This window comes from Bufo bufo, chromosome 1, assembly GCF_905171765.1.
Source record: "Bufo bufo chromosome 1, aBufBuf1.1, whole genome shotgun sequence".
In the NCBI taxonomy this organism is placed as follows: Eukaryota; Metazoa; Chordata; class Amphibia; order Anura; family Bufonidae; genus Bufo; species Bufo bufo.
The window spans coordinates 646979970-646997019 of NC_053389.1; the positions used below are offsets into that span (position 1 = coordinate 646979970).

Consider the following 17050-nt stretch of genomic DNA (forward strand, 5'->3'; position numbering starts at 1 on the left):
GGAGGTTACCAGGTGCAAAAGAGTGTTTAAATGCCAGGTAAAGGCACATACACTACATATAAAACAAGACACAAACACAGAAATATAGTGGCAAATCTGGGGGAGCTGCTCAACCCCTAACACTGTAGCGTGTTTTTCATTGGGGGAGCAGTCCCACCGCATGTGGACCGCAGCAAACGACTATGCCCAGCAAAAAATGCATACGGTGGAGGATGTCGGCGCGGTCCACATGCACCACAAAGACATCCTACACAAAACGGAGCATTGTGCGGATGAAAATATAATCATAGAAATTACAGAAAAAATGCACCAAACACATATGCCACTGACTATACTGGCTAGTCATAAATGCAGATATTAAAAGCTAAGACTTTTGCCAATATATTCCTGTCAGGAAAATATCGGAGCCCATCATGCACCACGTCACGGTCACTCAGCATGGCAAGGGGTCTTACCACTACGCTAACTATGGTGTGAACAAGGTCTGAAGGTGATGTAATCCAGCTCACAGCCAGGCTTCCACACAACCGCCTAGCAGGACAACTAGTGCAATGTGAACAAAGCCAGACTGCAAGCCACACCCATATCAGACCATGTGATGGAGGTCACCAGGTGCAAAAGAATGTTTAATGCCAGGTAAAGGCACATACACTACATATAAATCAAAATCACAGAAATATAGTGGCAAATATGTGGGAACTGCTCAAACCCCAAACACTGTAGCGTGTTTCTCATTGGGGGAGCAGTCCCACCGCATGTGGACCACCTGGTGGCCTCCATCACACGGTCTGATATGGGTGTGGCTTACAGTCTGGCTTTGTTCACATTGCACTAGTTGTCCTGCTGGGCGGTTGTGTGGAAGCTTGGCTGTGAGCTGGATTTCATCACCTTCAGACCGTGTTCACACCATAGTTAGCGTAGTGGTAGGACCCCTTGCCATGCTGAGAGACCGTGACGTGGTGCATGATAGGCTCCGATGTGTTCCTGACAGGAATATATTGGCAAAAGTCTCAGCTTTTAATATCTGCTTGTATGACTTCCCAGTATAGTCAGTAGCATATCTGTTTGGATTTTTATTTTCTGTGATTCATTTCCTCTTTAGCCTGCAGATATCCCTTTTTTTTTTCAAAGAAAGAAACCAGATCTTTCTCACAGCAGAAAGTTACAGCTCCTTTTAAAGAGGCTGTGCGAAAAGCAGCAGTGACGAGGCTGTGCGAAAAGCAGCAGTGACGAGGCTGCTCTGCACTTATATTCCCAGTCCTCCCTGTATTCATTCCCGACTTTTCCAAGAGAGCCCCGTGTCGCATAGCCGCTTTTTTGCACCTTGCAATCCAGCAGATGGAGTGGTCTAAAATGACACATATATCATGGCTCCCTAAGGGTAGGTTCACACGGACTTTCTAAAGGCTGGAATACCCCTTTAACTTGGGACATCTAACAAAAATAAACCAGTTGATGAATTAACTTAGACGTCAAGTTAAAGGAGCATTCCAGCTTTTAGATATTCAGATCAACAGATAAAAAGCTGTAATACCCCTTTAAGGAGTCTTCCTGGTTTCAGACTGCTGTTTAAAGGTGGTCCTTAGAAGGGCAGGCCACTAGTATGTATGTAACGACATCCTTACGGTATGTTCACATCATGTTTATGCCCGCTGTTAAACATACATGTGCCATGATGTATAGGTTAAAGGGATGCCCCTCACACACCGTACAGCAGCATCCATCACCCATAGCGTTCCATTGGAAAAAATGCATGTGTTAAATGTGTACATCTTTCAGTGGGTGCTGTTGTATGGTGTACCGCGGTCTGCTACACTATTATATGCAGTTGTGTATGACAGGGGCCTAATGGACAGTCTTTTGGCCTCCTCCAGGCTAATATATCCATATGGAGACATGTAGCATGTATATTAGGAGTTTTCCAGTGTACACGCAACAGACATCATGAATGTGATGTGCACATAGCTTTACAGTAAAGCATGGACTGGGGACTCCTACCTTTCTAATAGCTGATGGATCTGAAGTTATGCTGATTAGTGTTGTCATAATTACAATATAATTGCAGCAGAATTTGGCCATGTGACACCCTGTCACTATATGATCCTGCCTTCTGTTCAGAACTTGCCTTTATTCCAGGCACATTTAAGAGACATCCATTTGTAGCTTGCTTATGCATTTCCGAACATAGCAATGACCAAGCTATGACTAAGGACCATATGGTCAGAAATATGTAAGGAAGTTCCTTTTGAAGGATTTTAAAGGGAACCGGTCACCTGCAAAACACATATTAAACCGACCACAGTACCTTAAAGTATCCCCCAGTGTGTTGCTAATCATGATTTTCTTTCCTCATTCTGTCTCCTCATATTTGTTAAAATCGCAGTTTTAATGTCTGTTGGCGCCTTCTCCAAGTCAGGCTTGAAGTCAAGGGGGCAGCGGCCTCCTTGCTTCAAGGCACGATAAGCCCGCCCCTTACCCCTCCTCTCTACATTGTGATGGACATCTTGCCGTGATGCCGGGACCGCGCTCTTCTCGCGCATGCGCCGTGCGCTACCTGTTACAGCACGAACCTGGCTCCCTCACTCACCACCTTCATTTTGCAGACTGCGCATTCGGCGTTCAGTTCCATCGCACTCTCGCCCGGCCGTCTCTTCTGGTCTTTAGCGTGAGCGTGATCACTGGCTTCAGGCGCTGGAGAATGCAAGCCAGTGATCACGCTCACGCTAAAGACTAGAAGCGACGGCCGGGCGCAGTGGAACTGAACGGCGCATGCGCAGTCTGCAAAATGAAGGTGGTGAGTGAGGGAGCCGGGATCGCTCTGTAACGGGCAGCGCATGGCGCATGAGCGAGAAGAGCGCGGTCCGACTCCCGGCATCGCGGCAAGAGGTCCATCACAATGTAGAAAGGAGGGGTAAGGGGCGGGCTTAATATGTGTTTTCCAGGTGACAGGCTTTAAATGCTCCTGGATCCCTGGTCTGTGGTGGTATACATTATAGGTCCTGGTTACCGCAGTGTAATTGGTGCATACTGTCTGCTGCACATCTGTATTATCCCAGTCTTTCTTGATTTCTGTTATCTTTTTTATTGCTTGTCTTTTCTCAGGTATATCGTTCAAACGGTCCGGATGGAATTGCTGGCAGAGGTCAGAGGGTTCACCTGCAGTTATGGGACACAGCAGGTCAGGAAAGGTGGGTTTATAGCACAATTCTGGATTCACATCATAAATGTTATATAGCTGCACCACATTTCTATTATATTCCAGTTATGGATTAATTGATATTTAGATTATGGGGTACTAGAGCATGTAAATGAGATCCAGATTATACACCAATGGTCTCTATCGCCATCCATTGCAAAGCTACAGCTGCCAGGGTGCTACATGCTGTAGACCACTGCTGTAGACTGTTGTGAATGAATGACTCCATGGTTGTGGGCATATAATGTGCCAGTCTAGTGCTGACAGCAACTGCTGTCAAAGACCCCAGTTTCTAGCTCTGCTTATCTGCTGTCAGCCATGATTTGATGACCCAGCTAATGGTGGGTTTACACGGCTCAATTGTCGGGCAGATTATCGGGAACAAATGTCACTGCAAATGCCTGTTCCCGATAATAGGCCCATGTAAACACTTGTTCATCGGGTGAAATGATCTTTCATGCAGCACACTAAATCATTTCTGGGCATCAGATTAAGAGCAATAGCCATCTCTGATCCCCATACAGTGGAGGTGATTGCTGCATGTAAATGCAGCTCTTCTCCGCCACTGATGAGCAGGCAATTATCTGGAAGTAACAATCCCTTCCCCATAATTACCCACTTCACTAATGGTTCATTTAGACTGCCCGATGAATAGTGCACCAGTTATGTTAATAAAAAGATCTTGGTCACAAATGTAATCTTAGACCTAGGGCCTTAAAGGGGTTTTACAGTATTAGTAAAACATGGCTGCTCTGTTCCTGATATATAAATCCAAGAGACACAACACGTTGCACAGGTATATGGATGTCACATTGCGGACATAAAAGAATATCAGTGGTTTAAACACGTGTCTCCTTGTTTGGTATGCTCTCTTCCTGGCCCACGCCTGTGCATGGGTTGTGTCTGATGAAGTGGAAGGCCAGAGCTGCAATACCACACAAATTTTGTACAGGTATGGCCTTGTTTTAGGAAGAAAGCTGCCATGATTCTGCAATCCTGTAAAACCCCTTTAAGGGGGATTTCAAACGCAAGGGCACTGATGGTCCGTAAAAGACCCCTTTTAGATGAGGGGGTCAGCACCCTTCGGCTCTCCAGCTGCTGTAAAACTTTCAGCTTTCATTTTAGCTCCGAAAGAAGTAAATGAAGCATTCTGGGAATTGTAGTTTCAGAACAGCTGGAGGGCCACAGGTTGCTGATCCCTGCTTTAGATATTGCCGATCTATCTTCCAGGTCCAGAAACAGAATAGTGGATTCAGAAGCATTGGCTCTGTCCATGGTGTAGTGGTTGTGATTGGTTACTACAGCCCCCTCCACCCATTCTCTAAAGCAGGAATCGGCAATCTCCAGACTCTTAGCATGCTCCATTTAATTTATGTGGGAGTTCCGAGGACAGCCAAGCAAATATGCATGCTGGGAGTCGTAGTTATACTACAGCGGGAGTGACGAAGTTTGCGGATTCCTTCTCCGAGTGAAAAACTCCTAAGGAAAGTACATAAAAACGAGAACTACACGCAAGAATTGTCCACAGTACATCTATATGGTAGATTGAAATATAGGGTGATGCGTGTGGCATCCAGATAGTTAAGGACATTGCACCACCCACAACTGACGTCACTGTGCGTCATGAGCAGTCAGTCCGTGGGACATTAAATAGACCTGTCATGATGTCTGTGTGCTGTATTGGTAATTGTGAAGTAAACCATTAAGAACCCGGAAAACATTTCACGTGGTGACAAGTCATGCATTTATTGTAGACAAAGATGCTCTATGTAATATATTGTCTGTATTTACACGACCATGTGCCGGCCAGGCCTGTATTGCTGTCCACAAACAGCTAGTCTGCCATATACGGGCACCGGCTGTTTGTGCACCACTTGAATGGGTCAGCAATCCGGAAAGTGCGGTGCAGAACGGAAGCACTTCGGAGTGCTTCCATGGGTTTTCTGTCCGTGGCTCCACACAGCAAAAAAGTTGTGCCTGCACTACTACTGTTTTGCAGTGCGGATTGCGGACCCCATTCAAGTGAATGGGTCTGTATCCGCATAAGGCGGGCACATGGTCGGTGCCCGTGCATTGTGGTCCGCAGCAACAATGGCCGTGTGCATGAGGCCTCATAGGGATGACTGTCTTATCAATGAAAAGCCCTTTATGTCATCTAAAATAATAGAAACACTCAAAAGGATAAAGTGCTGCCATTCCTGATACGTGCTAGGTACTGGTGGTTGTATCCATTGACATTCTGGTCATTTTACATACTGTAGGACATAACAGATAGAGGTAGGTGAGAGAGAGAAATTGGCACAGCAGGAAACTTGCCTCCAAGGGCTGCAGCCGCTTTACGTGACTTTTTTTTTCTTCTTCTTTCCCCCCTAGGTTTCGCAGTCTCACAACCGCCTTCTTCAGGGATGCAATGGGATTCCTTTTACTTTTCGACCTGTCAAATGAACAGAGCTTCCTGAATGTCAGGAACTGGATAAGTAAGTGCACCTTGCACTGGTACCAGCAATATGCATTACCTTCTTTCTTTTTTTCTCCGTGGTATCCGCGTAGGGCTTTTGTCAAAATAGTTTTTCATAGGTTGCGGCAGCATTGTGTTCGCCCTCTGTGACACCTGTCACTGGGGTGTTCCTACAGCATACAATATTATTACATGCTAACAAAAGTGGGCATAGAGTCGGTGTGTACTATATGGTATAATTAGAGGTGCAAACTCAGAAATGCAACTTTGCATAAAATTTTTAAATACAATGCACATTCAAAGTTAAATGTTGAGCGTTTCCACTAGAAGACAAACCAGGGCCGATCAGTTGAGTTAGCATTTATCTACTCACTCCTTTTCTGGAAAATACTACCATATGTGACAATAAGAGAGCAGGTAAGCCCTCTGTGGGGAAGGGGGATTGATAACATGCACAGTTTTATATAGAGAGAGGATCTAATTCTCTCCTCTCTGCAGCCTGTTAGCACCTACCTTACTGGCCCCCCTCTCGGCTGAGATCCTAGCTGTCTGACGAAGGAAGGTTTTAACCTTAATTATATCTCGGGCTGCTTTCCCAGCAAGGAATAGTTTTAAAGCTGACAATCTAAGCTATAAAACAAGACTGCGATTGAGGCACTAGGTGCCTAGGAACCAGAGATACAGCCTTTAGAAATCAGGTTGGAAGTGAGAATTGACGGTATATGCAGCTCTCACTGGGATCTATTTCTAACAGCTGTTTCTTGGGTTGTTGCTAGCACTTGTCAGCTTTAAAACAAGACCTGGCTCACATCTATAGCTGATACATAGCCTGAGATTCAACAGTCAGTACATCCTTGGCTACTGAAGAGATATGTCCTTTGCAGGGAAAGGGTTAAAGGGAATCTGTCCTATCTTTTGCTGTATCTTGCCGATCACAAAACCATTCAAGTCAATGAGTCCACTTCCACAATGCAGAATTCAGACAGCCATTGGCAGTCTTTTGCAGACCGCTATATGCAGTCTGCGATATGGGCACGGCAACCATGCGATCGGCCATACGGGCCCTTAGTGTGTTTGTACATAGATAGCAGTCAGTCGCTGATAGCTGTACATGGGGGAGGTGTTATCAGTGATTTACAGCATTCTTTGTGTAAGTGTGTATACAGAGATGGCTGTCAGTCACTGGTAACACCTCCCCCATGTACTGTGAGTTGCTCACAGAGGTGGTCTTAAAGGGATTGGGCACTTTTTGGCTACTGGTGACCAATGTGTATGTATGATGATTATATGGCAATAATAATAATTACTAATATAGCCTTTGTTGATGTTCTGTGTCGTTTTGCTATATTTCATAAGGCATGTCACTTTGTTGGGCAAATCTTCTGTGCTGTCCATAAGATGGCCGCTGATGGAGGGTCATGTGACCAGAAAGATCACTCATTCTCCTCCAGTCAAACACACTGTACCTGTACTAAACTTCCAGCAGTGAAGTGCAGATAGCAGGTGCAATGTATCTGAATGAAGGAGACTGAGTGATCTGCCTGGTCACATAACCCTCCGTTAGCAGCCATTTTCTGGACAGGACCTCAGCGTGGACAGCACAAAAGACTTGACCAACAAGGGGACATACTTTATGAAAGACTATATTAGTAAATGCCCTATAATCCATTTTACAAACACATTGGACAGCAGTAGCCAGAAAGTGGCCAACCCCTTAGAAAAAGCAGAGATTACAAGTTTTACTGAATCTTTTTCCACAAAAAATACATATTATACTTCTCAGCTTCTCCTACTCTTTTAACGGTGCAGTGGGGTTCATAGAAGCCCCTTGCTTCATAGGGGACAGTCCCTGAGGCTAACACTTCTTTGCACCCTTCCCCCCCCCCCCCCCCCAACAGCTACAGAGTACAAATATTTAAAGGGGTAAATGCTTTTAATGAGTATGTATGGGTATTAGGTATTGGATAATTACCTTAGGGTACTTTCACACTAGCGTTATTCTTTTCCGGTATTGAAATCCGATAAAGGGTCTCAATGCCGGAAAAAAACGCATCAGTTTTGTCCTAATGCATTCTGATTGGAAAGCAATCCGTTCAGTATGCATCAGGATGTCTTCCATTCTGTCCCTTGTACGGTATTTGACCGGACCAAATCCCGGAACAATACCGCACTTGCCAGATCCGGCATTAATTTCCATAGAGATGTATTAATGCTGGATCCGGTACCAAGTGTTGCGGTCTGCAAATGCGCCAGGACATAGGAGGAGCGGGTTTCGCTTTTCATCTTGGGGGGAAAAAAATGAAATACCGGATCCGTTATTCCGGATGAGACGGATGCGGTATTTCACCGGATCAGTCTAACAGATCGAGAAAAAAGGATATCAGTTTGCATCCTGTTTACCGGATTCTAACAACGCTAGTGTGAAAGTACCCTTAGAGGAACCATAAACCTAGGAGTGAACTATAAAAGTAAATAGGAGATATGTTTGCCCACCATGTTCAGTCAGTAGGGTTTCTACACGATTGTGAACAAGGTAGACATCCTGCAGGGTTAATTTACTGGGCTCTGCTGGTGAACAACTGAATGTGAGAATTATTCTTATAGGGGTATTCCAGAAACAACAAGTTATCCCCAAACCACTAGATAAGGGATAACTGTTTGACTGGTGGGTGTCTGACTGCAGGGACCCCATACCAATCATGAGAACGGGACTGGTCCCCCCCCCAGTATGAATGGATTGTTGACTGAGCTCCAAACAAACTACAGACAGCTCTAGGTAGGAGTTGTGTATAGCTGTTTAGACATATATTTGCTGATGCTTTATGACCCGCAGCATTGTAGCAAAGAATTTTTGGGGGTGTGCTGCTCCTGCAAGAGCCCTGAAGGCAATCCCATGCTCTGAAGTGGTCTCGGCTGTATACTGAGTAATGGTCTCCTGGTTGGATGCCACAGCAGTAACTCAGAGGCATGAGGCTTGTGGAGGAACTCGCTGCATATAGCCAAGAGCACTTCAGCATATGGGACTGCTTTGCACAAAATAAGTTCTCTTTCACAGTGCCCCGGAGCGCTGTCAGTAGTTTTTCAGGGTCAGGACTGCTGACAGACTCTTTTCAATTGCAGCCTATGAAATATAGGATCAAAAGAAAGTAGAAGAAATTACTTGATGATATATATTTTACAAAATTTGATATATATTTATATTTTTTTTGTTTTGTATTTGCTAAAGGTGTCCCTGTCAGCCATTTACTTGTCCATATGAAACTTTGTGCTGTTTGGTTTACAGGCTATCTGCATATCTTATTTGTTAAGGGAAGCTTAACCAGACCTGTGGCATTTCTTCTTGCAAATGCCTATGAACACCCTCCTCTTGTGCAAACACGGAGCTGTCTAGAGGGAGTTTTGATTCCCACCCAAGATCAAGAGCAGAAGATTAGTTATGGAAACAGCAGCACAAACAGAGTAGAACTTTCACCCCATTTGTGTGTGTTCAAGTCAGAGCCCTGACATGGGTTGTGGTGCTTCTGTGCATGGAATACGTCTTATAAAACATGGCATTCCTCCCACGCTAGTTTATCATTATGTCACATACTTGACATTGCAGCATTTTATGTTTATTTTGTACGTTGGGTAAGGTACTGAGATACATAGCCTGTGGTTTCCAACACCTGTTCCTGGCAGATGATTCGCCACAGGCTTGGCCATCAGTCTCTAGTGATATCCATGTCCAAGTGTTGTTTGAAAGCCCCTTTAATAGTCACTGGTGATAAATAGACCAGAATAGCTTGACTGCTTTAATGCTTTGGCTTTGTGGCCAGACACGGTGCGACAGGACAGTGCAGAGCACCAAGGTAGGTTTTTTGTGTCTTACCTTTCTCCATGCTTTATGTGCTCCCTTCTCCTTAACAGTGTCAGGTATAGAGGGCAGCTAATATGTCAACCACACTTCCTAATAAAGTGATGTTGACCGCATTGCCCCATCATTGAGGCTGTGAGGATGAGTTACGCTCCCCACTTCTGACAGCACTTATTAGGTCTTCTCTAAAACTCAAAAAATATCAATAGTACAACTTTTCAGGAACTGTGGAGAGGAGCCATGAAACCCGGACTGACAGTCGGTTGTTGCGGTCAGTTTCCTCAGTGGCCCCTCTAAGCATGCCCTTACACATTAGATGAAAGTCTGCTGAACCCACCAGTTTTGTCAAGACTTGCAAACTTTGTAAGAAAAGGAGGATTCATGAAATGGTGGTAAAGAAAGCCCAGTAAGGGACTGGCCATAGACCCTAAAGGGAATTTCCTAAGTGGGCTGATGCCCATAGCCCACCTCTAGCCTGGTAGATACTATAGGGGAATTATAGAGGTCATTATTATAGGAAGTACAGGCAGCATGGTAAAGATGGGGCAGCTTGGTGTTGTGGCCCACATCTCACCTCCTAAGCCTCCTTCTCCATATCCATATTAAAGACAATTGGAAGAAGACAGAACTTGGCAACTATTGATGACCACCACAGAGGGACAGCTTCTGGGGAGGTATTTTGTGCTGCACTGTGGTATTTGGTTACGTGGGATGGTATTCTGTGCTGTTCTATTACTAAAAATGACAACTTTATATTGGTCCCATCTACTTGTGTTGCCTTACCTTCTGTCAATTTGGACCCACCTACAACTTTGGGGCCACTTTTTTTTATTTTTTTTTTTCCAGTGCCAATTTAAGTTCCCAGTCTTCCCCTGTTTTATGCGGTGTGCACAATCTCTGTATGCACTCACCTCAAGAAAGAGCAATTTCTACACCTATAACCAATTTCTCCCTTCATTTCAATGTTCTCCAGACCGGAAGATATAGGACAAGATTTGCAATAGTCAAAGATCATATAGAAATCCTTCAAAATGTCATATGTGTAGAATAAGTAGTGTGAAGAGTAAGCTAATGACACAGGGATAAACACTGAAACCAGGGGGGTCTCCTGTGCAAGAACATTATGTAGACTCCTTGATGTCCAACTGCTAATTTGATGTTTCATATGGTATGGCCACCCCTGAGGTTTCCTGTCTGACAGTTGTGATGTCACAGAAGATTTCAGCCCACTGATCTCACTTGTGACTTGTAGCAGCTTACAGTACCTGCCTGAAACTCACTTGAGATGTCACAGCAGTGTACAGTACCTGCTTAGAACTCACTTGTGATGTCACAGCAGCATACTTGACTGGAACTCACTTGTGATGTCAGATCAGTATGCCTTATGAGACCTGTCTTGTCCAGTCACAGCAGCTCTCCTGACAGGAACTCCCTTGTGATGTCACAGAAACTCTCCTAACTGGAAATCATTTGTGATTTCACAGCAGCCTAGCTGCCAGGAGCTCGCTTGTCATGTCACAGCAGCCTAGCTGCCAGGAACTCGCTTGTGATGTCACACCAGCCTAGCTGCCAGGAACTCGCTTGTGATGTCACACCAGCCTAGCTGCCAGGAACTCGCTTGTGATGTCACACCAGCCTAGCTGCCAGGAACTCGCTTGTGATGCCACACCAGTCTAGCTGCCAGGAACTCGCTTGTGATGTCACAGCATCCTAGCTGCCAGGAACTCGCTTGTGATGTCACACCAGCCTAGCTGCCAGGAACTCCCTTGTGATGTCACAGGAACACCTCCTAACTGGAACTCATTTGTGATGTCACAGCAGCCTAGCTGCCAGGAACTCACTTGTGATGTCACAGCAGCTTAGCGGCCTGGAACTCGCTTGTGATGTCACAGCAGCCTAGCTGCTTGGAACTCGCTTGTGATGTCACAGCAGCCTAGCTGCCTGGAACTCGCTTGTGATGTCACAGCAGCCTAGCTGCCTGGAACTCGCTTGTGATGTCACAGCAGCCTAGCTGCCTGGAACTCGCTTGTGATGTCACAGCAGCCTAGCTGCCTGGAACTCGCTTGTGATGTCACAGCAGCCTAGCTGCCTGGAACTCGCTTGTGATGTCACAGCAGCCTAGCTGCCTGGAACTCGCTTGTGATGTCACAGCAGCCTAGCTGCCTGGAACTCGCTTGTGATGTCACAGCAGCCTAGCTGCCTGGAACTCGCTTGTGATGTCACAGCAGCCTAGCTGCCTGGAACTCGCTTGTGATGTCACAGCAGCCTAGCTGCCTGGAACTCGCTTGTGATGTCACAGCAGCCTAGCTGCCTGGAACTCGCTTGTGATGTCACAGCAGCCTAGCTGCCTGGAACTCGCTTGTGATGTCACAGCAGCCTAGCTGCCTGGAACTCGCTTGTGATGTCACAGCAGCCTAGCTGCCTGGAACTCGCTTGTGATGTCACAGCAGCCTAGCTGCCTGGAACTCGCTTGTGATGTCACAGCAGCCTAGCTGCCTGGAACTCGCTTGTGATGTCACAGCAGCCTAGCTGCCTGGAACTCGCTTGTGATGTCACAGCAGCCTAGCTGCCTGGAACTCGCTTGTGATGTCACAGCAGCCTAGCTGCCTGGAACTCGCTTGTGATGTCACAGCAGCCTAGCTGCCTGGAACTCGCTTGTGATGTCACAGCAGCCTAGCTGCCTGGAACTCGCTTGTGATGTCACAGCAGCCTAGCTGCCTGGAACTCGCTTGTGATGTCACAGCAGCCTAGCTGCCTGGAACTCGCTTGTGATGTCACAGCAGCCTAGCTGCCTGGAACTCGCTTGTGATGTCACAGCAGCCTAGCTGCCTGGAACTCGCTTGTGATGTCACAGCAGCCTAGCTGCCTGGAACTCGCTTGTGATGTCACAGCAGCCTAGCTGCCTGGAACTCGCTTGTGATGTCACAGCAGCCTACCTGCCTGGATTTCGCTTGTGATGGCACAACAGCAGGTCACCTGCCTGGAACTCACTTGTGATGGCACAGTATCCTACCTGCCTGGATCTCACTTGTGATGGCACAGTATCCTACCTGCCTGGATCTCACTTGTGATGTCACAGCAGCTCTCCTGAATGGAAATTACTTGTGATGTCACAGGAGCTTTTCTGTCCAGAACTCACTTGTGATGTTACAGCAGGTCACCTGCCTGAAACTCGCTTGTGATGTCACAGCAGCTTGACTGCCTGGAACTCACTGATGGTCTCATAGCTTTTCTGACCGGATCTCACTGGTGATGTGATCACAGTTGCTTACCCAGGGGAAGACACATTGATGGAATCCTTTGTATTAACCCCTTAAGGACCCGCGCCGTACATGTATGGCGCTGGTGGACAGGACTTAAGGACCAGCACCGTACATGTACAGCGGGCTGATCGGGCAGGTGCAGGAGATGCCCCCTCCCAATCAGCGTCACGGACCCGGCAGTCACTGACAGCCGGGCCCTTACTGCATACGACTGCATCGGTGAAAACACAGATGCCGGCGTGTTAACCCCTTGTATGACCGCAGTATGCAGAGGGTACAGGTGCCCTCCGCTTCCCCATCGGGTCCCCCCCACAGCAGTGGCGGGGACCCGATGACAGAGAAGACAAGCCCGATGCCTTCCATAGGCATCGGAGATTGCCTTCTATAGAAGCCTGTGAGATCCAGCCCTTAGGCTAGGTCTCACAGGCAGGCTGTCAGCATAAAAGCTGACAGCCAGTGCAATACAAAACATACATATTAGGTATCGCCGCGTCCGTTAGAACCTGCTGTATAAAAATATCACATGAACTAACCTCTCAGGTGAACACCGTAAAAAAAAAAAAGCCTTTTTTGTCACCTTACATCACAAAAAGTGTAATACCAAGTGATCAAAAAGTCATATGCACCCTAAAATAGTACCAATCAAACTGTCATCTCATACTGAAAAAAAATGAGCCCCTACATAAGACAGTCGCCCTAAAAAGTTAAAAAAAACTATGGCTTTCAGAATATGGAGACACTAAAAAAGATTTTTTTTAAAAATGCTTTATTATGTAAAACTGAAACAAACAACCCAAAAAAGTAGTCATATTTGGTATTGTCGATTCTGTAACAACCTGCTCTACAAAAATAGCAAATAATATAACCTGTCAGATGAACATTGTAAAAAACAAAAAATAAAAACCGTGCCAAAACTGCTATTTTTTTGTTACCTTGCCTCATAAAAAGTGTAATATAGAGCAGCCAAAAATCATATGTACCCTAAAATAGTACCAACAAAACTGCCACCTTATCTCATAGTTTCCAAAATGGGGTCAATTTTTGGGAGTTTGTACTCTAGGGGTGCATCACGGGGTCTTAAAATGTGACATGGCAGCTTAAAATTATCCCAGTGAAATCTGCCTTCCAGAAACCATATGGCGTTCCTTTCCTTCTGCGCCCTGCCGTGTGCCCGTACAGCAGTTTACAACTACATATGGGGTGTTTCTGTAAACTATAGAATCAGGGCAATAAATATTGAGTTTTGTTTGGCTGTTAACCCTTGCTTTTGTTGGCAGAAAAAAATGGATTAAAATGGAAAGTCTGCCAAAAAAGTGAAATTCAGAAATTTCATCTACATTTTCCTTTAATTCTTGTGGAACACCCAAAGGGTTAACAAAGTTAGTAAAATCGGTTTTGAATACCTTGAGGGGTGTAGTTTCTAAAATGGGGCTATTTATGGGTGGTTTCTATTATGTAAGCTCACAAAGTGACTTCAGACCTGAACTGGTCCTTAAAAATTGGGTTTTGGAAATTTTCTTAAATATTTTAAGATTTGCTTCTAAGCCTTCTAACTTCCCAAAAAAGAAAATGTAATTTACAAAATGATCCAAACATGAAGTAGACATATGGGAAATGTAAAGTAATAACTATTTTAGGAGGTATCACTATCTGTTTTAAAAGCAGAGAAATTGAAATTTTAAAAATTGTGAATTTTTAAAAAAAATGAAATATTTTTACTCAAATTTACCACTGTCATGAAGTACAATAGGTGACGAGAAAACAATCTCAGAATGACCTGGATAAGTAAAAGTGTTTTAAAGTTATTAACACATAATGCTGTTCCTCAGACTTCAAAACACAGTGGTTTATTTGTTAATAGCATATACATTAAAATCTTTTGTAACATGTTTCAAAGGGGGTCCCCTTTCTTTAGACACGTCTAAGGAAGAAGGGGGACCCATTTTAAAACCTGTTACAAAAGATTTTTAATGTATATGCTATTACCAAATAAACCACAGTTTTTTAACTCCGCAGGACCAACGCTCCAATCTAGTTTGCTTTTTTCTTCTGGAATATAAGCGGCTATTTGTCCTGTTCCAGGGTCCTTTTACAAATGGTTTTACACATGAAACGACTTGTGGTTTTCTTCTCACATACGTTTTTAAGTGAGGGCTGTACTTTAAGTATTACTATTTAATGGGGTTGTCTGTTATAATAAACATTTTTGTAGCAGGCAGTAGAGTGTTCTCTTTTAGAACTCCTTCCTTTCAGCGATCCTCACCAAACCAGAAATCACCTAAACATACACAAAGAGGAAAACAAACAGGTTTTTTTAATGACAGATAATTTAAGTGCAAACAAGTACAATCATACCCAGTGACACTTGATACTGGCACATGATGGGGGGGCATCTATGGGGACACTTACTGGCACATTATTGGTGGGCATTATGGGGGACTGGGGACTGGCTCTGGGTGACACTAGGTATGATTAAGGTGGGCAGGGGACTGGGCAAAGGTGACAGGGTATGATTAAGAAGGCAGGAGACTGGCTATGGGTGACACTGGGTATGATTAAGGGCCTTATAATGTGCCAGTAAAAAGGGACCCCCATAATGCCCCCCAATAATGTGCCAGTAAGTGTCCCCATAGATGCCACCCATCATGTGCCAGTATCAAGTGCCTCTCTCCCCCCCCCACATGTCCCAGTATCAGTGCCATCTCGCCCCCCCAATGTGCCAGTATCATAGTGCCATCTCTCCCCCCAATGTGCCCGTATCATAGTGCCATCTCCCCCCCCCAAATGTGTCAATATCAAGTGCGCCTCTCCTTCTTACCCCCCATGTGCCAGTATCAGTGCCAAACCCCCCCATGTGCCAGTATCAAGTGCCAAACCCCCCCCATGTGCCAGTATCAAGTGCCTCTCTCCTCCCCCCCATGTCCCAGTATCATAGTACCATCTTGCCCCCCCAAAAGTGCCAGTATCAAGTGCCTCTCTCCTTCCCACCCCCCATGTGCCAGTATCATAGTGCCAACCCCCCATGTGCCAGTATCAAGTGCCTCATTTATGACCAGATATATGCCACTTTTGTGACGTATATCTGGTGCAGATTCTGTCGCACGCGATGGTGTGCCAGACTGTGACTTTTCCCTGCTCTTTCCAGGTCTAAAAAAGTGGGTGGGGAAGGGGATGGGCCGGCAGGCCCATCTCATTTTTATCACTTTCCATGCCTGGTTTAGGTGTAGAATATGGTGTAAATTTAAGACCGCAAGGAAGCTGTCTTACACTTAGAATCGCGCTGGATGCACGGAAGTTATGTAGAGGCCAGCACCTCTACATAATTTCAGCGATCCACCACCAGCTATAGGGCTTATTAAGACTGGCGTCTATAACAACGGGCTTAATAAATGTGTAAAATTATTTTATAAATGCCAACTACAAAACATTATTCAAATGTGATCTTATGATTTTGTTTTGTGAAATATAAGACATTAAATTTGACTGCATGCAACATACTTTACAATTTTGTCTCTTTATTTCTTAGGTCAGTTGCAAATCCATGCATATTGTGAAAACCCAGACATTGTGATGTGTGGAAATAAAAGTGATCTTGAGGATCAACGAGCTGTTAAGGAAGAAGAGGCAAAGGAATTTGCTGAGAAATACGGGTGAGCAGTTTCCTTCCTGCCATTGTTCCTGCTAACATTCAGTGATGGCAAAGAAAATGCTTCAGTTTTGTAAAACTGTGGCAACACACTTGTTTTTTATCTATTTTTTTACGTTTTCACAGGATTGCTTTGTGGCCAGAGGGTTTTAAGACTTTTGCTAGGAGTGACATTCATACACCGCACCACCTGTTCCCAACTCCCCACCAGCAATTGATCCATTAAATAACCAATATCCATTTCTTGAGTGAAAAGACCATTAACATTTAATATTTTTCAAATAGCCTTTGAATTTTTTGCCTTTTGAGAGGGTCTCTGGAGGAATCTCAACACCTTACAAATTTACACTCCACCATATTAAGAGCACCTAACACCTTCTTTTTCCCATGGCCGCTTCCACCTGACCCCACACCTAAAAGTCCATTTCAATATCGTCCTGTAATACAAAACAGAACATATCTAAGGCTACTTTCACACTACCGTTCAGAGCGGATCCGTCTGGGGTCTGCCCAGACGGATCCGCTCATATAATGCAGACTTGGGATCCGTTCAGAACGGATCCGTCTGCATTATATTGTAGAAAAAATTCTAAGTGTGAAAGTAGCTTCAGACGGATCCGTCCAGACTTTACAT

General features: G+C 45.1%; 1 protein-coding gene across 4 annotated transcripts in view; it reads left to right on the forward strand.

Moving 5' to 3' along the window:
- The window catches only part of RAB27A (RAB27A, member RAS oncogene family), an 86991-nt gene that overhangs the window by 55403 nt on the left and 14538 nt on the right, over positions 1-17050 (forward strand). For all 4 annotated transcript variants that reach the window (XM_040413924.1, XM_040413928.1, XM_040413926.1 and 1 more), the window contains exons 3-5: positions 3103-3188; positions 5570-5673; positions 16297-16420. In XM_040413924.1, coding sequence (XP_040269858.1) covers positions 3103-3188; positions 5570-5673; positions 16297-16420 — 314 coding nt within the window. The remainder of the gene's footprint in view (positions 1-3102; positions 3189-5569; positions 5674-16296; positions 16421-17050) is intronic.